This window comes from Pagrus pagrus, assembly GCF_965226575.1.
Source record: "Pagrus pagrus genome assembly, chromosome: 19".
NCBI classification, from domain to species: domain Eukaryota; kingdom Metazoa; phylum Chordata; class Actinopteri; order Spariformes; family Sparidae; genus Pagrus; species Pagrus pagrus.
Window position 1 is genome coordinate 14026114 of NC_140203.1, and position 23149 is coordinate 14049262.

The 23149-nt window shown below is 40.6% G+C and overlaps 3 protein-coding genes across 3 annotated transcripts; 1 reads left to right on the top strand and 2 right to left on the bottom strand.

Moving 5' to 3' along the window:
• Positions 1–14: 14 nt before the first annotated feature.
• On the bottom strand, positions 15–8266 carry ggcx (gamma-glutamyl carboxylase). The gene is made up of 15 exons (XM_084383312.1): positions 8062–8266; positions 7583–7783; positions 7334–7492; positions 5462–5627; positions 5285–5363; positions 5091–5197; positions 4839–5002; positions 4445–4746; positions 2512–2643; positions 2139–2290; positions 1837–2006; positions 1610–1740; positions 1374–1521; positions 960–1155; positions 15–872 (listed from the first exon to the last, which is right to left on the bottom strand). Exons 1-15 carry the CDS (start codon positions 8084–8086, stop codon positions 713–715), a joined length of 2292 nt encoding a protein of 763 aa, XP_084239438.1. The 5' UTR covers positions 8087–8266; the 3' UTR covers positions 15–712.
• Positions 8267–10554: 2288 nt separating this feature from the next.
• gmcl1 (germ cell-less, spermatogenesis associated) lies at positions 10555–18053 on the top strand. Its single transcript, XM_084383767.1, has 15 exons — positions 10555–10887; positions 12229–12420; positions 12522–12645; positions 12784–12880; positions 12971–13068; positions 13190–13302; positions 13394–13459; positions 13657–13741; positions 13841–13931; positions 14027–14167; positions 14571–14640; positions 14722–14797; positions 14899–15044; positions 16198–16285; positions 16401–18053. Exons 2-15 carry the CDS (start codon positions 12236–12238, stop codon positions 16539–16541), a joined length of 1521 nt encoding a protein of 506 aa, XP_084239893.1. The 5' UTR covers positions 10555–10887; positions 12229–12235; the 3' UTR covers positions 16542–18053.
• A 1550-nt stretch (positions 18054–19603) lies between these two features.
• fam136a (family with sequence similarity 136 member A) lies at positions 19604–22789 on the bottom strand. The gene is made up of 3 exons (XM_084383766.1): positions 22498–22789; positions 22261–22401; positions 19604–20388 (listed from the first exon to the last, which is right to left on the bottom strand). The coding sequence occupies exons 1-3, from the start codon at positions 22582–22584 to the stop codon at positions 20200–20202; spliced, it is 417 nt and encodes a 138-aa protein (XP_084239892.1). The 5' UTR covers positions 22585–22789; the 3' UTR covers positions 19604–20199.
• Positions 22790–23149: the final 360 nt, after the last annotated feature.

Genomic DNA, 23149 nt, shown 5'->3' on the forward strand with positions numbered 1-23149 from the left:
ATTTTTAATTCATATCAGAGTTGTTGAAACCATCAGCTCTTTATTAGAAAAGTGACGACAAAAGGCCGTCGACTGAACAAGCGAAAAATGATTTTGTACTTCTGTCGGTTCTTCTCACATTACAGGGTTAGCATAAAAGTTCAGAGAAGTGTGTTCCTTAAAACGGGGTCATCTTCACATGTCCTACAGTATAATCGTAAATGTGCTTCATTGGAATTAGAGCAAATCCACCAACAGGAGGACGAGTTATCGACCCTCCTTCTGATTCTGTTCATGTCAGCATGTTCAACTAAATCTGTCCCTTTAAAACCATTCAGTAACTTGCTGATTGGCTGCACATTTTTATATTCTGAATATGATCTTCCAGCAGTCTTTTTGGTCGTGTCACTCAGCCATTACTGTAATTATAAAAATCTTAAGCACAATTGGAGATGAAATCTCGCACAGCAAAGCAGCGTGAATCTGTTTACATACAGTTTTCTGGTTTTGCTGCAGTTTTAACAGAAACATGAATTCGGATTCGCAAACAAAAGCTATCAAAAAGATAATGACTTTTGGAATTAATCCGAAATGCCCAGAAGCGTAAAAAATTAAAAAATTTGTGGGCAGGGATGTCCCAGTAACAGTCCAGTAGTAAAAACACGTCCGTCTGGAATGTTTGATCCAGCACCCGCAGGCAATTTAACAGAGTATTTTGGTCCTGACAGAAGCTTTATAGTTCTCCATGACCGACTTCATCTTTCAGCCGTTCTTCCTGGCTGCCATCTCCCGGAGGTGCTTTCATGTTGGCGAAGGCAACTTCTCTTGTCAGCTGTTCGAGAGGGGGGAGACCCACTGCCAGGTTTCTCAAAGCGATGGCTGTCATCAAGAATCTAAAAGAAGGAAAGTTAATGAGATGCAGGGCATTCACTTTCAAGATTTCAGTGCATGTGACTGTGCTGTCAGAGGTCAACACTCACCCCCTGCGTATGGTATAGTACTTTTTCACTGCAAAGCGCTCAAAGCGCTCCAGCACGCCGGCCTCCCTGCGTTTCTTCACCTCCTTCATGCGGCGCTGCCTCTTCAGGAACAGATGCACGATCGGGTCGGTGGCGTTGACCTCTTCACCTTCGGCAGCGATGAGAGGCTGCAGCTCAGGAGGAAGCGGCTCGGTTTCTGTGGGATGAGAAGGTCCGGTCAGCATCTGATGAATTTTCAGCTTCTCACAGGTTTAGTTAGAGCTGCTTAACAATGTGATACTTCAGGTTATTTTGATATAGCTCACAGGAAAATGCTGATTTTACTCATCGTTTTCACTGAAATACAAGTCTTGACGTAAGCAGCCACTGTTACAATACATTTGTTCCTGTATTAGATGCCCTTCATGGTTTCACCTGTCCCATTGCGGGCACGCTCTTGGATCTCAAGCAGCTTGGTGAAGTTCTCCTGCAGCGTCGCCTCTGTGGTGTTGACGTAGACGTACATGTAGCACGAAGGGTCCTCAGACACGGTGTACACCTTATGGTAAGCCCCAGCAGGCACCTAAACACATACACTTAAAAGGTAAATGCCCGAGTGTGTCCAGGTTAAACAGTATACTGATAACGGCGGTGATGGTGTGCTGCTGTACCTTTATCTGCTCACCAGGCTGAACAGTGTAGTTCTTCTTCTCCTCCACTACCTCAACATTCAATCTGCCCTGCAGCACGTGGATGCTGGTGTTGCCCAGATCTTCACTTACAAAGTTTTCTAAGTGGAGACCTAAAAGGTAACATACAGTCAGTTTACAGTAAACAAAACAAGCATCAAAGATAACTTTTCCATCTAAATGAGATAAGATGAGGAGATTTTTGTAACCTGGGAAATCAGCTATGAAGACGATCTCCGTCTGATTGTCCAAACTGCCCTCGATCTCCTGGAACTTGGTCCTCCAGGGTGAGAGGTCCACCAGCAGAGGCATCAGCCACGTGTTTGGTTTGAAAGGCGACCAATCAGCTTTCACAATGTCCACGCGGGGATCAAAGATCCTTCAAGAAAAGTCAAGAGCACATTTAAAAAAACTATTCTACTCTCACTATTAGTTTTTCATAATATTATTAATCTGATACATCTTAATCAATAAAATTGCATTTTTTTTCTCAAGTAAAAGGCTCTCATACCTTTGCTGGAAGCGTTCATTGATGGACACCCAGATGTCAAAGTAGATTTCAGGTTCGGAGATATTATAGCGAGGCAGGAGCTGATTGAGGCACGTGGCGTACTGCTTCAGCATGTCTCCGTGGTCTTTCCAGCGGCGGCTTTGTGTGAACACCTTCAATACGCAGTGTAATTAAGTTTAGAAAAGTGGAGAGAGTATGACAATCTCAAAGGTCATTTCAGGAAGTGGCATGAATAACAATCACAGTGATAAGTAAAAGGCTAAACTGCAATAGTCAGCAGTCATTTAAAAGAACATGTGATGTGTGTACCATTACTAGAGTTGACGTAATGCTCACATACTGTGTGTCTGACAGTGTTTTCCTTGTAACTCACCCCTGGGTTCAGATATCCAATTTCTCCACTTTCTCCATCTTTGTAGGTGATCTTAACATGCTGATGGCTGCGGGAGTGAACCATCATGTCCCACGAGTAGCCGTACAAGCCATTGGTCCAGTTGTTGTAACCCTGCATAAAAACAGAATATTAGCATAATTCCATCCAAATGAAAATCACAATCACTTTTTGAGGAACTTGTTGTTTTTCCACCGCAGGGACCAGGAACTAAATTAAGTTCTGGGGACATCTGAGTCCCTGCTCCAGGTTTGTGCTTTTCAGAAATTACAGAGACTTCGTGGGGGAGGTTGCAGCGCTCAACATTTCTGATTGGTTGAGTATTTGGAGAATTTTTTTTCAGCCACCATTTCCAAAAATGTGCAGCCACAAACCAGTTTGACTTTTGCTCATTGTGCTTTCACACATCAACATGAAGTAGATATGACATGCAGGGGAAAGATTACAACAATTACAGATACCAACAGTTTATCCAGGCCATCATTGTTGAGTACTCATGAGCAAAAATGCTTTTTTTTTTATACTGTGCGTTAGCGGACTTATTTGCCTAATCTTTGTGGGTCTTTACGCTGCAGTTGAATCGCAGACAACAGCACTTTTAGTTCCTTGAAAAATAGTTCCTGGGACTTAATGTTTTGTGCACTTTGATTAGAAATTCAGCTACTGTAAATGATGACTAACACTTTCACCAGTTTCTATTTAACCAAGACTTCACAGAGAAAAGTTCATAAGGAAGAAGAGTAAAACACAAAGTGTCCCTATCAGAGACTGCATGATGAGTATCTACTTCTTTCAACACAAATCTGAGCTGTTGTTTGCTGTGGACCGACGACTGTTGACTCTGATTGAGCAACTCTCAGTGTGCTGACTCAGAGAGGGTTTAAAAGGCTTAAAGGTGCGGTGTGTAGGATTTAGGGGGATTTAGGGGCAGAACTGGAATGTAATATTCATAATTATGTTTTCATTATACCACTTTAACACCGAAATAAGTGTATATGCAGGTTTTTTAAACATGGGTAAGCCCGCTAAAAATAGGTGTTTGAGATGAGTTTGCATTTCAGCTTTTTTTTTTTCTTTGTGTGTCACGTTCGTCATCACGAATGCGCCGGAAAAGCAAAAAAAAAACAGTAGAGAGCAGCAGATCGTTAACCTCATCAGACTACACATCCAGAAAACGTTAAACTTGTTTTTAATAAGTCTTAAAAAATAATATTGTGAATTAGACACATTGTTTTGTTGAGGAATGAGACATCTCGGTTGAGAGTTGCTCTTGCGCAGTACCGATCAGGCAGCTAACAGGGCTCAGTCACGGAAACCACTAACAACTATTTTAGTCTCTCTTTCAAAATGAGCGCAGACTGAACGATGTTCAAGCTGCTTGACAGAGACGGATGGAAAGATATGAACAAACTAGCAGCCTTGACTTCAACACACGTCATATCATCGCACCTGAAAAGGGGCTAAAAATATCGTGTCCACCCTGGTGTCATGTTTTCATCACAGCCAATCAGTCAATTGGCGCTGGACTAAATGCCGATCAAAAACATTCACATTGAAGACATAAGCCGGATGTTAGCTGGTATGAGTGTGTTTTTTGTCCAGTGTGAAAGGGGTAACTAGTGTATAATCACCTGAAACAAAGAATTGCTGTGTTTTGGTACCTAAGAATGAACTTTTTATATTTACAGAGGGAGCAGGCCTACTTATGCATGTCTCACATTTCTTCTGTGAGGGGTATTCAGTTGGTTGCAATCTGAGATCCCAGCACTAGATGCCACCTTTACGTACAATCTTTAAAAAACAGAATTTCTCTTTGTCGAATAATGTGACATTATGCAACAGTTTACAAAAATAGCTTCCTTTGATCGAGTCTTTTAGGATCTTTAAAGTTGAAACACATGATAGGCAGATGTACCTTCGTGATGAAGTGGGAGTACGGCATGAAGAACTGCTCAATTATGTAGAGAATAGTAAAAATGGCTGCCAGCTTGTGCTTAAATCTCAGTTTTGGAGCTTTGGGGGCAGGTGGGGTCTCCTGGCGTTCAGTACTGGTGCTGCTGATCTCAGGGTAAACACAGGACGCACTGGGCTGTTGGTCCGGTGAGGTGACGGGCAGGACCGCCCTGAGGAATGCTGGGAAGCGGGCGAAGAATCTTCTGGGCCAGTCAGTGTAGCAGAACAGAGCGCTGGTGGCCAGCATTGTGTAGGAAAACATCCCTGTGGAGGATAATTAATATTCTCTGTAAGATGAAGTTAAATGATAAAGGCAGGATTAAAAAGAAAGTGATGAAGCAAGACAAGAGACTCACCAATGCTGAAGAGCTGCGAGTTCATACAGTGGAAGTAGCTGACAAAGAAAAATCCATATGGTCGGGTGGCATCAAAAAACAGCAGGTAGCCGGCGCTCAGATCAAGAATGAGCCCGCCTCCATGCACCACCAGCAGGTTTATTAACTCCACAGGAAGGATCAATCTGGAAAATAGTGTGTGGTACAGCACGATCATCAGTCTGTGCATAAAGACTGAAATATATTTAGACTGAGCTGCTAAACAACACCTACTTGAAAGGATCAAACAGCCAATGGTGCGCCAAGTAAGACATCGAGTAACCCTCAACCCAATCAGCATCCAGCTTTTTGACTCCAGCAATGAAGTACACGATAAATATCTTGAAGGAACAAAAAACACTGACATCATTAGATCATGTTAAAAAAACAAACAGTATTAGCTGCTAAAAAGTCAATGATGCACACACCTGTGTCCTCAACAGAGTGTAATTCCACAGAGGCACATGAGCGCTTCTTATAGAAGGCCTCCGCAGTCCATCGATCGACCTACGAACATACACAGGCTTAAAGATCTTTCTCTGTTGAGCTAACACATACAGTACACTGGGCAGAAATGCACAGACAGACCGATATCATCATCTCACCAGTATCTGTTGCCATCCATGAGTGTGAGCTGAAATCCAATGAGGCCGTAGAGGTACGAGTGATTGTTCCAGGCCGTTTTGTCCAGAAAGAAGATGTACCAGTACGTCAAGATGAACATGAGGCAGGAGAGACGGTAGAAACAGCCCAGCATGATGCCCACGGCACCTTCAGAGAGAAACACAGGACTTCAGTTAATGATAAAACAGCTGTTGTTACAATTAATAAGTCGGTTTTAATACATATTAACTATGGAGGACCACAAGTGTCATCTAAACAGTGATAAAGCATTTCATTAATAAAAGCTTATTGTACAATATAGGCATCAATATTATTCAATCATATATCAATTTATTAATCTATGAATAAATAGTCTGAAATATAAAGTAATTAATGATTCTATATTTTAATGGGCAATAAAAAGGAGAATTATAGAATTTGCAGATCACATATTAATCTGTCAATAAATAGTTAATTGATTATAATCAAAAAGGGATTAACATGGCGCTTGTGGCTCTCTAACCAATCACAGATCTTGTTACAGCCCATGTCTAATTCACCAGCTCAAGGCCCAGTGTCACGGAAAATAAAAAATAATTGAGAGACTAAAAGAAGAAGCTGTTTACAACGCAAATCAAATACGTGAGAAGAGAGAGAAAAGCAGCAGGAATATATAAATGTAAATCAATTCATTAATGTACTTGTGGTCCTCCATCATTAACTCGTCAATGAGAAAATAACCCTGATGATGTCACAGTGATGTCATCAGGGTCTTCTGTTCTAGACAGTGACGGTCTAACAAAGGAAGCTATACTGTAGTGTTGCATTATGGGAAATACAGGAGTTTGACCCATACTAGGGACTAGTATGTTTTATTCTATCTTATGTTTTTAGTTTTTTAGGTTTAACTCCAGTGTTTTCCCGAGGGGGGTCCCCCGCACTGGGAGTTGTGCCTGGGCTGCTGCTGGGGGTGCTGTCCTGGGTTCCTTCGGCCCTGCCAGCTGTTGTCTGTCGGGGTCGGGGGGCCTGGGCACTGGTGCCCCCTGTGGCACAGCCTGTCACTCCTCCCAGTGCGGACAGCCCCGAAGGTGGCGTTTCCTCAATCCTCGGTGCCATGCCATGTCTCCCTATTGTCAGTAGTGAGAGTGTGCAGGTGTGTGTGTGTTTGTGTTTGTATGTATGTGTGTGTGTGTGTGTGTGCGTGTGTGTGTGTGTGTGTGTGTGTGTGTGTGTGTGTGTGTGTGTGTGTGTATTATGGAGGGTGGGAGGGAGGGGCTTTCTTTAAAATTGTTTTGTCTTTTATGTGTAAAGCACTTTGTGCTGCACAGCGAAGTGTATGAAAAGTGCTATATAAATAAAGTTTTGATTGATTGATTGATAGTCAGGATATTGACGACCGTTCTGTCTCTTGAAAAGTCCTTCAACTTTGGGAATATGAAGGCAAAATGACAACAAATTATGAATTATTAACTTAACTAATAATAAGTCACACAAGTTAAATCCTAAAACATCTACAAATTGAGTGCTTAAGGTCCAGGACCTGTACCAGGACAGCATCAGTATCAGTATCAGTATCAGTATTGATTTACTTGTCATTGTTTTCTGTTCTGTTTTCTGTTTGCATTCTTGCACAAGCTACACTGAGTGAATGTTACATTTGCAAACAAAATCTTGCACGAGTTTGTCGGCTTAAGGGGAAAGGTAAACGTGGAAAATTGCACGTCTGGTGTATGTGCTCACATCTTCAGGGTTCCTAGACAGCACCCCACAGGGACAGTCGCCTATAAAATGACTGCATCCGCTTCCAGAAGAAGGGAGGGGGGGATTTTGTGTGAGTGTGAGCTTCTAACATAACAAAAAGGAGTGTGACCCACCGAGGAACATCACCACATACACCAGATACATCCAGTCAAGTGGCAGCGGCTGCAAGAAGTTGAAGAGGGGGAAGCGGCACACAGGGGCCCCATCCAGGTACTTAAAGTCCAGGTGACTGAGGCCACGTTCTTGAGTGACGTCGATGGCCATCAGTAAACCTGTACAGAAGACACACGATGACATTTCACACAGATTTGTAGCATAAGAGATCACCTAGAATTAATAAGCAAACATGGATCTCAACTTACCGAACAAGCAGCGGAAGATGCCCAGAGATGCAGGATCAGAGGGGCGGTTCAGGAGGGCCACCAGGCTGCTCCAGGAGGTCAGGTCCTCCTTCTTGAACCCAAAGATCCTCTCCATCTTACTCTTGGTGTCTGGTTTCTCTTTTGTAGCAGCTGCATCCTTCTTTGCAGTTTGTTCCTCTCCATCACTGCCCACAAGAGCACCTAGAGGTTGAACAAACGAGATACAATGCAGTGTAATTTATGAGAAAGAGCAAGATACTATGTACTAACACGATGGGAACTAACTTATTGTGTTTTATTGTGAAAACAGGAAAATCCCTGCATTGTTTACAAAGCATTCAGCTCTTATTCACACACCAAACACGGCTACTGGGTCAGATAACAGCTTAATCAGAGTTACTTGCTGCTCTAAGTGCTCATTGTTTGGCCAAACAACAACACATCGACACCCTGACTGTCAGTGCTAACAACAAGCTCACCTGCAGTCACGTCTCTCGCCTCCATGCTGGGAAAACGTAGAGGATTAACCGGATTTAAGTGGGGGACAGGGGGTCAGAAAAGTCCTCTCTCTGCTCTCCCTGCCCCAGGTGGAGGTGTCCTGCCTGGTCACGTCAACGAAGCGGACAGAGTTACGTGTCACTGCCCCACACACACTTGCTAGTCCGGGCAGGGAGAGGGAGAGGAGGCGGGCCTGCTGGGAGGATTGGAATGTTGTGAAAGAGGTGCTCGTCGCTGATTGGCTCATTCCTCGAATGACTACGCCCACTAAGGGAAAACCTACTACGTCATATCCTGTCGGCGGTAGATTCCAACCATGTTTTTATTCCTATTCTGTCTCGTGCTTTTTATTTTTTAGACATATATTATTATAACTAAATATATATATATATATATATATATATATATATATATATATATATATATATATATATATATATATATATATATATATATATATATATATATATAATTTGTGCCATTTTTTTCCTATTTATTATCAATTTTGTTTCCCATTAAAAAGAAATGCATGCAAGACAACATGCATATTGAAACTGTTGTCACTGTGACTGTTGTCAGTATTTGTGTGATTTACAAGATATTAAAGAAGTGGTGAGTAACTTCTTGTCAATGATAAAGTCATTTAAGAATATTGCTTACATTTGATTTATTTTTCTTTTCTTTTAAAAGTGCAATCTTAAAATGTGCATGTGTATGATGTTTACCCAGAAAAATGTAAAGTCTGACAAGGAGGACTATACTTTCTTTTTAAAAAGAACCTCAAATATTAACATTGTCGTATGAATGTGATGCATTTAATTATTTATTTAATTTAATCCACCCCTACATTTTCCTATTCTATGCATGCGTCTCTTCATCTCTGTCCAAATTATACTTTTATCCTTTCTGGAAGTCTCTTTGCATCAATGCATTTTCCTTCTTAGCTACCTTACAGCACATCTAGAAGGAGGCTGGAGGTGTTTGGTACTCAAGAGGAGGGCAAACCCTGGTCAGCAATCACAATTCCAGACCAGATCCAAACATGAGAAAAGCCTTCATACATGAGGATAAAACAGAATATATCACAGTAAGTAAGTACAGTCATTGTCACACTGAGATGTCAATGAATAAATGCGAATAAAATAATTAGCTGAATAAATATTTGTACTAAGTAAGTCAGTGATAAAATATGTTTCAGGGCAGAAAGAAAACACAAGATGCACTGTAGAGAAAAGCTTGTATAATTGAACATAAGCAGAGTACCTCACCGTTCCACTAGAGGGCAGTCAGGTATCATACATTCATATCTATTTGCCAGTTTTTTTGATGATTAGCAGAGATTTTGGAGTACAGATAATGTTGTGAGGGATTTGCTCTCAGGATTTTAGGAAGCAGACTATGACTTTATTAAAAACAGGTGGCAATGTCAGAGTCTTTGGTTTTAAATCCTATTCACTCTGCAGCTACAAGAGAGGGGACTTAAGGTCAACCCTCTCTATATTAAATAGAGTTGTTGGAGCCTGATTAATAAAGCAGAATCCTCTTCAGGCTTGACTATCTCCTCTTTCATAGCAGCAGGAGGTGTAAAATTATTCCTTTAAAGATTTAAAAACTGACCACTTCTGTCTAATCTAAACTGTCTGTGGAAACCGCCAGTATGTTTTGGCCATAGGCAGATAGTTGGAGATTAGACACATTTAGCTTAGCCTCCACCCAGTGTGGTTTTGCTTTTCCTCAGTGGGTTATTCACATGTGACTGGGAAGGGGTGTGAGAGGTTTTAAAGTGGTCTGAATCAGCGAAACAACAAAGACCTTTGTGCACCAGCTGCCTTGGATACATTGACAGTGTCTCACACGGGCAGCCACAGTGTACATAATAAAGCTTTTCATCATCACAAGGGAGTCTGTTGTTTTTAGCTACATCACTGTTTTTCTTAGTAGACTTTAAAGACTATTCAATTTGGTATGGGAAAAAATAGAGACAAAGCACTGTGCTTAGTTATAAATAATCAATACCCTAAATAAACACTTTTTGGGATGTTATTTATTTACTCAGTTATCATTTTCCACTCTAGAAATTTCAGTGCAGTCTTGCTTAAAGTTTACATTAGGCAAAGACCAAACACTGTTGATTTGGCAGTGCCCTTTGGACTCAAAAGGAACCAGACAGGCGAGTCAGTCGAGTTGAGCTGGGGCCTAATGTGTAGGATTGGTCATCCGGTTTTTATGTTTTTTATCGTATGGGGTGTTGAGCATCTGTTATAAAGGCTCATGGTGAACCTGAGGTATGTAAGGGATAAAGGAATTATGAAATTATACAAAATAAGGCATATAAAGCCAAGAAACAAAATTACATCTGATATATTTGACAGACTTTTGTAGTTCCTCCGTCTGACAGCAGGGGGCGCCGTTGAGCAGAGCAGCCACCTGTGACGTAGAAACGCTGCCATTTACCACCGCCAGAAGAAGAACAACAAAAGCAGCCACAGATTTTCAGGGCAGTTACACATCACCTCCTACCTCTGGGCTCACAATTGCTTTAATTTAGAAAAATGTAACTGGAACCAATCAGAGTTATGAGGTCTGGAGGGTTGTGAGGACGAGCAGGTAGTCAGAAAGAGCGCTGTTATTGTTTTCAGGCTTGTTTTTGTTGAATTCGGCAGCTAAGCTAGCTTGTAGGTTAGCTCTTCTTCAACTGGCTCGTCCACGTCTGACAGACTGTCTGACCTGAGATAACCAGCCGGTGTTTACCGTCCAATTAACCCGACACCCCTGCCCCAGGTCTCCCGGTGCTATCTAATCGTCAGGTAAGTTAGCTTACACGTTCCTTGTGTTCGACAGACTGTGTGTGGTTTGCATATGCTGCAGGATGGAGCACTCGTATCAGACTCTGTTATGGAAAGTGCAGCTAGCTAATGAAGTCTGTTGTCTGTTTTTGTGTTGTTGTGACTAAAAAATAAAGTCCGTGCAAATATCTAGGTCTCTCGGGTCAAATGTTTACCTTTCTTCAAGTGAGATATGCACATTATAACAGTCCCACGTCTGCTAACACATTTGTTCCAGTGTCGTTTGCTTCAGTCTTGAATATTTAACGAGATAATGCCACTTTTGTTGACGACGTTTCTTTGTTAAGACATTTCATTGTTTAACCAAATGCCTGTACACTGTGTGTGATGTGCTTGGAGATTTGGAGATGATTTGTGATGCTATCAAACTACCACAACACATTTTTGAGAAAGACAATGTGGTGCTCAAACAACAGAAACAACAACAAATATTTGCTGGTTCCACCTTCACCATGTATAAATGTGCTTCATTTTTCTGTCTATATTTTTGTAAATGGCACATCCTTAGATTTCACAAAGAATCTAAAAAAAGAAGGAAGGGTCAGTAAGTCTCTGAATCTTGCTTTGGTGCCAGACTGTGGTGACAGCTGTGTTGAAGTCTATAGGAGATGCATGGAGAAACACACTAAAAACCAACATATCTACATTGCATGACTTCTGAATAATGAAATGCCCCCAGAACATGAAAGAACATTTGTCAGAGAGAAGGTTAATGGCTGATTTATTTTTTCTACAAATGACTGACCAGGCTAATAATATTGTGACCAATTACCCTGCAAACTCCGGTTTCCCGAAAGAAATTGAAGGATGAACAATGTGATGATTTAAAAAAAATAACAGGTGTTAACCTCTCTGAAGTGTGTTATTTCATTTTCTGGAGGCATTTCTTCATCAGAAGTCGTACAATGTAGATATGTTTGGTTTGAGTGTGTTTTTCAATGGACTTCAATACAGCTGTCACCACAATCTGGCACCAAGCAAGATTCAGTGACGTAATGACCCCTCCTTCTTTTATAGGTTCCTTGGGATTGATGGCTGGACAAAGGCATATTTCATTATTGTTTGACATTACACAATCAGTTAGTTGAAAAATTAATCAACAGATAAACCAGGGGTTAATTTGATTGTTAGTTGAAGTCCTAAAGAAAGACTTCATCGCAATACTGCAAAAGCCAAAGTCCCCAACTGTATCTGTTCTCATGATTCTGATAATAAATTGATCTTTGCAGCTTTGTTGCAATGCAGTCCAGCTGACCTGTTATTTTTGACGGTAGCTTTGTTTGTGTTATGTATCTTGGAAAGTGTAGAGATGGGAAGTCTGGGCAGCAGGTTCCAGTCCCCGTCTCAGGGACCAGAGGAAGCCGTAGAGGGCACAACTACCAGCCGCAAGCATGGATGTGAGTGTAAGAAGAGGAAACGAAATGCCCAGTGTGACTGTGAAAGTGAACAAGACGATGATGATGCCATACTAGATACACCTCGCAGGCAAGTCCAGTGTGAAAGAAACCAGTCCAATGTTAAATATCTTTAAGTCATTCATATTATTTTGTCTTACATTTGATTTTGTCTTTCCTTTATTTTTCGAACATGAACAGGAAGAAATTGAAAAGCACATCACGTTACATTTATCAGACTTTGTTCCTGAATGGGGAAAATAGTGACATTCGCATCTGTGCTCTGGGACAAGAGTGGAACCTCCACAAAGTCTACCTGTGTCAGGTAAAACGAAAATACAAAAACACCAGAAAGACAGTCAGTGATACATTGTAGTGATACATCATGGGGCTTCCATCTATTATTTACTACTCTTCCTTATTCTCATTGACTTTTCGCTCCCTGTGTCTTGAATATTTTTAGTCAGGGTATTTCTCCAGCATGTTCAGCGGCTCCTGGAAGGAGTCCAACATGATGGAAATCAACTTGGAGATCCCAGACCAGAACATTGACACTGAAGGTGAGAGGACTTCAGTCACAGAAAGCAGCAGTCGACTGTGTTTGTTTGTGCTTTACTGACAAAACTTTACTGTTTTCTGTGTGTGAGTAGCTCTACAAGTGGTATTTGGATCACTGTACCGGGACGATGTTCTGATCAAGCCCAGCAGAGTCGTCAGTATTCTTGCTGCCGCTTGTATGTTACAGCTGGTGAGTACACTGAAAGAAGTCAGCCATTGTCTCAAATAGAAAAAATGACCATGTTGAATCTTATCGATGCAGTCATATAATACCGACCTAATCAAGCCTCATGGTCTGTTGTTGTTTACAGGATGGCTTGATCCAGCAGTGTGGAGAGACTATGAAGGAAAACATCAGCGCCAAGACTGTGTGCGGCTACTATGCTTGTGCCAGTATCTATGGCTTGGATTCAGTCATGAAAAAGTCAGATTTAAATTCATTATACTTATTAAAAAAACAGTACTGCTGTGTACTTGCATCACACCATGTATGTTTTTTAAATGTCTTTCTGCAGGTGTCTTGAGTGGCTTCTGAACAACCTGATGACCCACCAAAATGTGGACCTGATGAAAGAACTTGGGTATGTGTGCTCAACTCACAGTTCTTTAGTGTTTTCATCACCTTCGAGCGTATATCCTTCCTTGAGGTAACTTCTGGTAATAAAGGCATCAAGTCTAATTTTATATTAGCATGAAGGACAATCTAATGTCTTGGTTTGAGTAGTTATGTAAACCTAGGTCTAAAAATATTCTCTGTGATCAATCTCACCATTTACAGGTCAGAGGTGATGGAGCAGCTCATCCAGTCCTCAGACCTGTTTGTCATGCAGGTGGAGATGGACGTTTACACTGCTCTGAAAAAGGTACACAGAAAAATTAAATATTTCATAACTCCCAGATACACCCAGTGTACCATCCGACTTGTTTCTAAGAGCTCTCTTTGTAACTTTCTCTCTCTGCAGTGGATGTTTCTGCAGCTCAATCTCTCGTGGGACGGCCCCATCAAGCAGCTTCTGGCTGACGCTGATGCTTGGCTTTGCAAACGCAGGACAGGTACAGTAAGCCACACCTTGTGTAACACTGACCCACATATGCAGTCTTTTTTGTTGTTGGTTGTTTGACTGTCTCTAACTGGCTTTGCTCTACAGACCTGTGTGAGAAAGAGCCCTTCTTGAACACAGAAGAGGGCACTCCTTTTCGTTCAGTCTTCAAATATGTTCGTCTGCAGTATATCATCAACGATCTGGCATCTGCACGCATTCTGGAGAGAGACAATATTTTGCCCCCCGGTAAGATGTGGCTCTGTTTGACATAATTTAAACATGAATGTGATTATTCTGCTTTGGAAAAGAGAGATCTTTTATTTCATTATCTAGTATTAAAGCCGTAAAGCAAATCATTTATTTAAATTCTGTTTTCATGGGCTCTCTCATTACTTGATACATTATTCTAATCCAATAATGTAGTTAAATGATCTTTGTGTTCAGTTTGGTTGCTTTAGTTGTCTTATCTAATTTTAAGTGGTATAAAGACAGATTAGACAGACTTGCTTAAATTTTACTTTAATTAAACAAAAAATTGAAGACAAATTGTGAAGCAGCTTTAACATTGTTCATCGTGGTGTTAACATATCAAGTGATCTTTTCCATGTGTTTATGAACGCTTAATATTTACTATTCAAACTTATTCCAGATTGGTTAACGTCTGTGTACAAAAACCAGTGGTTCGCTATGCTTCGGACAGAATTTGACAATGATAATGGGTAAGAGCCTGAGACTGAACAATTGTAATGTCAAAAACCGTAAGTTTAGAAGATGATTTTAATGCTCCTGTCTGTCATTAGTCCCCATGAAGCTAACAAAGATGAGTTCGAGCTGAGCAGTATGAGATGTGGCAGGAAACTGACTAAAGATGGAGACGTGAGTCAGACAATCTCGTTGCTACAGTGACCTTTGCTCTTGTTTAATGTATTTTTTACATTATTCCTACATTAAAAACACTAATATTCTCCACTCCTCAGTACTGCTGGCGGTGGACAGGCTTTAACTTTGGTTTTGACCTGCTGGTCACCTACACAAACCGTTTCATCGTCTTCAAAAGAAATACTCTGAGTCAGCCATGTGGGGGCGCTGTGAGCCTTCAACCTCGAAGGCATCTGGCATACAGGTCTGTAGTGCAGTCAACTCTGGACATTTGTTTTTTTTTTTATGTTTACAGCTGTCACTATATCATGGACGAAGATGACAATTTATAAACTAGACAATGAAGATTATAATCTGCAAAAAAGGAAGTCATCTGCAAGAAGAGTCTCAAACAAAACAAATATTTAGTGATAATAGATTTTGTTACAGTTGATTCTTCTGCCACATACGCTCTAGAAAGTATTATATTATAGTCTTCTTATTTTCTTATTCACTAAAGTTACAACACAATACAATAATCAGTTAGTTGTCAACTACTAAATTAATCATCAGCTATTTCTGATGATCGATCTGATGAATATCTTTAGGTTGTGGACAAAACAATACATTTGATGATGTCATCTTGGGCTTTGGGAAACACCTAATTGACATTTTTCATAGTTTTCTGACACATTATAGACCAAACAACCAATCAATTAATCAAGAAAAAAAGTTATTACTACTTATTTGCTTGTTGTAAATGATAAACTAGGAGTTTTATGTTTGTTTAAAGGAATAGTCTTACATTTCAGGAAGTACATTAATTTCTTCCTCAGAGCCAGGCTAGCTGTTTTCCCCATATTAACTTATTAACATGAGAGCGGTATCGATCTTCTCATGTGACACTCATTAAAATACAGCAAATGAGTGAATTTCCCAAAATGTCAAATTATTCCATTAAAAACTAGATAACACTCAGTAGTGCTCATTCCTCCACCAAGGCCCAAAAGCCATTAGATCTAGAGTTTTATCTGGATCTGCATGAAATTGTACTCTCATAGATACCAGACATTTTTCATCAAGATCCATACATTATTCCCTGAGAAATTAACGCTCATGTTGAAAAACAGCCAAATAGTTAAAGTTGAGTAAAGTGAAGAAACTGTCCTGGATCCATCCCTTTATGAGGATCTGCACCAAAAGTTCATGGAGCCTATTCTGGGTCGAGACCCATCCTCCATCCAAGTTTCGTGAAAATTTGTTCATTAGTTTTTGTGTAATCCTGCTCACAAAACAACCGACAAACAAATGGACACAGGTGAAAACATAACCTCCGTGGTGGAGCTGATAATGTCTAATGTGCAGCTTTAATCTTCAGAAGTATTTAATTTAACTTTTTACAATTTTTATTTGTTCAGGTTACGTCTCGCCTCCTTTGATAGCCGTGGAAAACTGGTCTGCAGCCGGTCAACGGGTTACCAGCTTCTCACCCTTGAAAAAGACCAGGTCAGTGAGCACTGTTAACCTGTAGAAGAAGATGACGCAGTTATTGAACTATTAGCTTGTATAATATGTTGTTCTTGACTTGTTTAATATTTCTCTTTTCTCTTCAATGACTCAGGAGTATGTGGTGATGAACCTGGACAGCCGGTTGTTATCATTCCCCCTCTATGTGTGCTGTAACTTCCTGTATACGTCGCCAAATTCGGACCAACGTCCAGACTCCTCAGAACAGGAGACCACTGCTCCCAGCGTGTCTTGATGCCCTGCTCAACAGCCACTAGCTGTTACAGTTCCTCTGGTAATGCTGGGACACTGACACAAGCTTGTATGTACAATCCACCAACACATTAAACATCACGTTGACATTGGCCATATCATCTGCATGCTGTGTAACTCAGTGAGGTGTTTCGGGAAAATGTTTTGTATCAATGTATTGAGTGTTCAGGCACATTCAGAGTTGGCGACATAAATGTTACAGTGGCCAGGAGGGAGTAGGCCACGCTTTGCCTTCAGAGCAGCTCCACACTTTGCACCTCTGCCATGAACTGTCTGCACTGTGATGTCGGACCATTTCTTAAAGCGGAAAACCTTTAAGTCTTTGGGGACGCTGAAAATCTGCTTTGAACTCTTCAGAACTTTAAATAACAACAGCACGGTGTTTAGATCTGGTGATTGTGAAGAACAAGGAAGAGTTGCTCTTAATATCTGTTTGTGTGGGAACGTCCTCATCCTGGATTATGGGAACCTCATGAGGGAACATATACCGGCTTGTATGGTATGTTTTATGTCGGCTACTCGTTCTGACCACATGTACATGGACATTGGGATGATGGTCAAAACTGTGGCCCTTCGTGGACGTGTTTTCCACTCGAAATGGCATACAAAACAGCGACTGTTATTTGTACTGACTTGAATCAACGGCTCCGTGTAGGAAGGAAAACATCAACAGTGTTATAAACAGTCTTCACTTTTAAACACATATTTAACATGGCTCGTTGTGGCTGAATCCAAAAAGGAAAAGGCACTGTACAATCTCTGCCAAAGGCTGTTAAAAGACTCATTTATAGTCTCAAACGGCATTTGTACCAACTGCTGCTGTTTGAATATCAGCTGATAGAGATTCAACGTCAAACCTGCTACCACCTGTACTCCGTTTAAATCGCTTTCTGTTCTACTACAGAGCAGCTTCTGTTACAGCATAGCCCCTCACAGATTATGCTCTGTATCGATTCTGGACTTTGTAAAATAACATTATCTGCAAAATTACATTTATAAAACCTCAAAAAAATGCTTCACTTGACACAAGTAAACTAGTGAAACCCGGATAACCATGCTGAGTCTTTGTGCGTTAGCCTCGTTCACATAGTTTACAGTTCGATCATTGACACCAGCTCTCTGATGTTGAAACTCGCAGAAATGTTGTTACACTTCAGATCTTGGGACTATCTGCAGTATTTACCAGCGACACTGTCAAATATCTTTCTACTGGTGTTTAAGAGCAATTTTGGAAGTCTGTTGTTACCTCATGCTGCAATAAATGTGTTGGTTTTCAGCGGACTGACGACTAGAACTCATTCTAGTCAGTATCGCTCGCCTGTAAAGCTGCAACTGTAACTGTCATTAAGTTCAAAGTTAAAAGGTGTTTGTTTTTTTTGGCATGTATTTATTTTTTACTTCATTTGTATTTGTACGGATTTATTTTTGCAAAAGAAAATGTGTATATGATTCTCGACAGCCAATAAACTGCCCATTCACATGGGCTGTGGTGCTATCACGTGATCTCTTTTTCCAACGTAGCGGTTTACTTCAGCTGCAGTTATTCATGTATTTATGCTTCTGTAGATATTATGAAAGTTACTCTTGATAAATATGGATTGTATCTACTGCTAAAATCTTATTACTATAGTTATTACTCTATATCTATATTACTCCAGGATATTGTGTCCTTTGGTGCTCATTATCTCAATACCTCTATGCTGAAGCTACATCACTGAACACTGACAGTATAGTAGTTTAATTCATGGTCTGTGTAATCCCACATAAAACAGCTCTCAGACTACTCTCACCGCTCATAATGATCACTTTGTTGTGATGACTAATCCTGTATTTATTGCTTTGTTGATGTATCATTTTCGTTCATCAGATATTCACTGAAAAACCTCAACAACCCCACACAACAAATTCTCTGCAAAAATTGTCCCAATTCAGGAAAAAACAGCTGATCTTTATCAGGAGTTAAAAAGGTTCAATGAAAACTAACAATCATCTCCAGACAGGCTGTCTGACAAACTGCTGAATACCCAAAAGTATAAATGGAGCGCATGCACAGAAAAGCACATTGATAAATCTCAGTTTCACGATTGTCAACCAACATGCTGTTTTCATTTTGCTCCTCTGTAGATTCTGTTCTGTTTCAATAAGATTCAGCAGTTTTTTCTTCGCTAAATGTTGGTTTGGGTTTGAGGTAGGGCTGGGCAGTGTACACAATACAAATCGTTATTGTGTGACTATATATCCTCTCTGATTTTGGATACCGTTATATCATGATATGACATGAGTGTGTTGTCTTTTACTTGTTTTAAAGGCAGCATTATAGTAACGTGATGTAATTTCTTATTTACCAAACTCTTTTACTTGCCGTTACCCACTTAGTCATTATATCCACATAACTGGTGATTATTTATCAGAAACCTCATTGTGTTAATATTTTATTAAAGTACCAAGTCATCCCCACAATACTGTATACTGCCCAGCCCTAGTTCGAGGCTGCTTTTATCATGACTCTCACAACCGTCACTGTCCGTCACTTGTTATTCTACATTTACAGTAAATGATGTCAAGGACCTAACACAAGAATTAGTCGTTGGAGTTCTGTCAGATTATCACAAATCCCAGTTAATCCTATAGACGCAACTATTCTTTTTAATTCTCCGACTTGCTTTTCTATATTCATGACATCTTTCTTTATTTGAATCATTGTGATGGTAGTGTCTTGTAATCACTCCGCCCCCCTATCACTTGTTTCTGCACTATGTAACTTCAGTGAGAGGGTAGGATCAGAGCGTTACATACATGTTTACTTCAAGATACATCCATAACATTGTTATGACGTAATGAAGATTGTTTGTATTTACCACCTTCATTGCGTCTGACAAATTGTCACAGACCTGGGATTTGTATTTACAACAGTGGTGTTGCATTTTCTTTTTCAGAATATTCTTTTGTGGTCATTAAAATCTGCAACAAAAGCATCACTGGCATCTGTCTTTGCCTTGTCTCAACACTTGTGAGCAGAGGGAAGCAATGCAGTCCAGAAACAGATACAACTACAGTACTTTTAATTCAGATATATAAACACGTGTCATCATGTCAGACAATCACAGAACAACTCACAGTAAAATGACAAAAAAACAGAACGAGGGACGAGAGGGCTCATACTGGAGAAACCTAAATGAAATATGGCTGAGAGGAGCTGAATTTTATGCACATGTGAATCAGGATGTACTCAGATCTGCACTGAGAGTATTTTTTAAAATGTACACTCAACACACCTCTTTAAAGCATTTTTGAGCTGGCATCTTGTTCACACACTGATGCTTCGCTGGATTTCTTTCTCGTAGCAGTTAAGCAAGCTCTTACAAGCCAAAACTTCTGAGCTCCTGTTCTCCAGGGAGGTCACTGTTTGCAGATTACATGCAGTACAATAACAAATCTCACAGCGAGCGGTTTTAAATCTCCACAACACCAAGATTCAGAGTCACAGCCTTTTAAAACTTGTCAAAACGAATGATCCATTTTAATCTTTTCACGGTGTTCCAGTCCTCTATTCTTCAGTTGTTACTGGTCACACTGGCTGAGTTGACTGACCCTGCGCTGCTGTATGCGTGTGGACGGACTACAGCCGCCCATCCCTCTCCTCACTGCGGTATAGAGTCTAGATTCTCTTTGAGTCGTCGGGTCATGCTGGGGATCAGGTTAACGTGGTCGTCCACGCAGCTGCCCACGCAGCGCTCCATCAGGGATCGAACGGCTGGCTCCTTGGCGCCGGAGTCAAACAGATCCTTCGCCTTGTCGTTGCAGTGCATCGTGCATCTGGTGAGGCGGTCCTGAGGGGCAGAGAGGAGAGAAAACATGTTTTAGAGTTAGTAAAAACACACAGAGAGAAGTTCTAGTTGGCAGGTTGAGAGATTTGCAGGTGAAAAGGTGATTTAGCATTTAGGAATATGGGGTAAATAAACGAAGAATGCCCTTAAAGATTTATAGAAATGAAAATGTTTTATCCAAAAGGTATAAAACTGGAGTGCCTATGAGATGGTTCATGTACAGGTAAAATCAAAGTTGCAAAGAAAATGACCACCAGTAGATTATATAGACCCAGTTTAAAAGATTCTGTTCCCTGCTGGTACTGCAGACATTTATCATAGACAGTGAGGTTTTGTCTGTAATCATTGGAGGAGTGAGGCCAGATGATGACTGGATGACAAATCCTTCTCAGGAACTAGAAGACACCTCCTTTTCAAGGCAGGTTGACAGAGTTAGGAGAAGTTGTTGCACATTAAAAACTATAAAAATAAAATGATGAGTTTGATTTCCTCATGGGAGGTTTGCTTCCTCATAGAATTGTTTCTCAGAAACTGGGAGGGTTGTGTGTTTCACAAATGGCTTTTTTTTTCTTCAGAATTACAGCTCTTATGTTGTATTTTAAAATAGAAATTGCAAGTCGGAAGAATAGAAGTATAGTACTATAGTAGTAGTAGTACAGGAACACTTGAGTGTTAAGTTAAAAAGGAAAAGATGGATAGATGGATGTTAAATACTAGATTACTTTCCAGAGGAGATTCGAATATTATAAGACAAAGTACACAAAGCAGAGCTCCACTGCTCTTCTCTTGTTCAATAACAGTTAACACAAAATGGCCGGCAACATTTGAACTTTAGACGTGATATCAGAGGTGTGTTACGTTACAAATGCTGTTGTATCCAACTTGATATGCAGTTTATTGCTTTGATTCCGTTGCTGCAAACCTGAAGGTACTCGCTCCTCAGGGATAGTGAAGCTTGGGTTGAAATGAAAAGAACTGAGCTGAATTATCGCAACTAAAATCAACTCAAAGCAACATTATGTATCTGTTTACCTTAAAATAACAGCTTCAAAATCATGTTGATGGTACAGTGTCTTGTAATTTACTTCAACATAAGTTTACAATACATAACATTGTTGTGACGTAATGAGTTTTGTTCGAAGTTAGCACCTACATTACATCTGACAAATTGTTACAGACCTGTGGTTTGTATATAACGACAGTGGTGTTGAACTCGGAAACTGTGGGGGGCGCCAAATCGCACAAAATGCCAATTTCTACATACTGTTGCTTTAAATACTGACTTTAAATCAAATTACTCAGATAAGAGGCAAAACCGTTTCATTAACAGAAATACATTTTCTTTATTCATCTTCATAACAAGTTGTAGTTTCAAAAGCACTTCAGTTATTTCCACCTGTTGCAGGACTGGGGGGGGGGTTGCCCACTTTGCCTTGTTCGTCTTCCCGATGGCCCCACACAGTCAGAGGGCCTTGAAAGCCCTAAGTTCAATGTGTGTATGTTTTCTGTTTCTTTTTTCATTGATTACTTGTGGTTTTGTAAATATGTGCAATTAAATTCCTATATAAACTTGTCATAGAAATGACAAGAGGCTTTAAACAGATGCAGGATTATTACCTTATCTTGGGCCCTGCCTTGAGACCAGTGTCAAATGTAGGCTTAATATCTCCATTATTTCATCTTCAACTGTCCCAAGATTTGGCATAATGAGGGTTCAACTGACCATGGTCTTTGGCAAGTTTGATTAAAGTGATTATACCACGTCTATTATAAGTTTACCATTGACATGCTGGAGCAGCTGTTACATTAGACCTGACAACCTGAAGACACACAGGGAGTTTCCACAGTGGTGACAGTGGATATCATGTCCCTCACCTGAAACTTCTCCAGCTCTGAAGTGACCAGTCCCTGTGCTTGGGCCAGAGGAGTGTGACACCTCTCGATGCAATGATGCACCTGAGACATGGAGTCTGAGGGGCGATCACAGCACTCTGCACTGCAGCTGAACATGCGACCCTGCAGGGAAACACACAGATTATCAGACATGTGACACTGCAGAGATCAGACTGGTGGAAACAAAGCACTACATGCACGCTTCATGTCTACACCTACCTGCATTTTACGGATGTGGTCCCTCTCCAGGCTTTGGACCATTGCTTCCACCTCATTCTGCATGCGTGCCTGGTGAGCCTCTGCCATCTCTGTCCGTCCCGTTAAGTTTTCACCAATGTTCAAGACGAGTTTATCACTTAACCCGGACCGGACTGGCTCTACCTGCGGTGTCCACGGCCAAACTATCGCCAAGCTGCTTAACTATGTAATTTGATAATAACTAAGGTCACCTCCATTCAAGCATGGTCCAACAAGAGAAGAGGATTACACCACTTCCGGTTTACTTCCGCAATCGGGTTTATGAAAAACCCCTCTTCCGCTTTGTGTAAGCAGACTTCAAAATAAACCCCCACCAGGTTGGAAACGAACATGATTGATTTAATAAATTGTTACAGCCACAGTTATTTTTTAATCACAATTGTAAATCGAGTATTCCCAATTTATATTTTGGTGACAGCAGAGAGATGAAAACTTTCGTTCAGCAACTTCCTTAGATAGCCACGGATCTTTCAAAATAAAAGATTATTTAAGGGAAAAAAATGAATAACTGAGCGGAGAAACATAACAAACAGAGCCCTTGTAATGTCATGGTACTACAAGCCCCTGTCATGCTGTGGGGGGCATTTTGCTGGCCCGGTTTGACTCCACACAC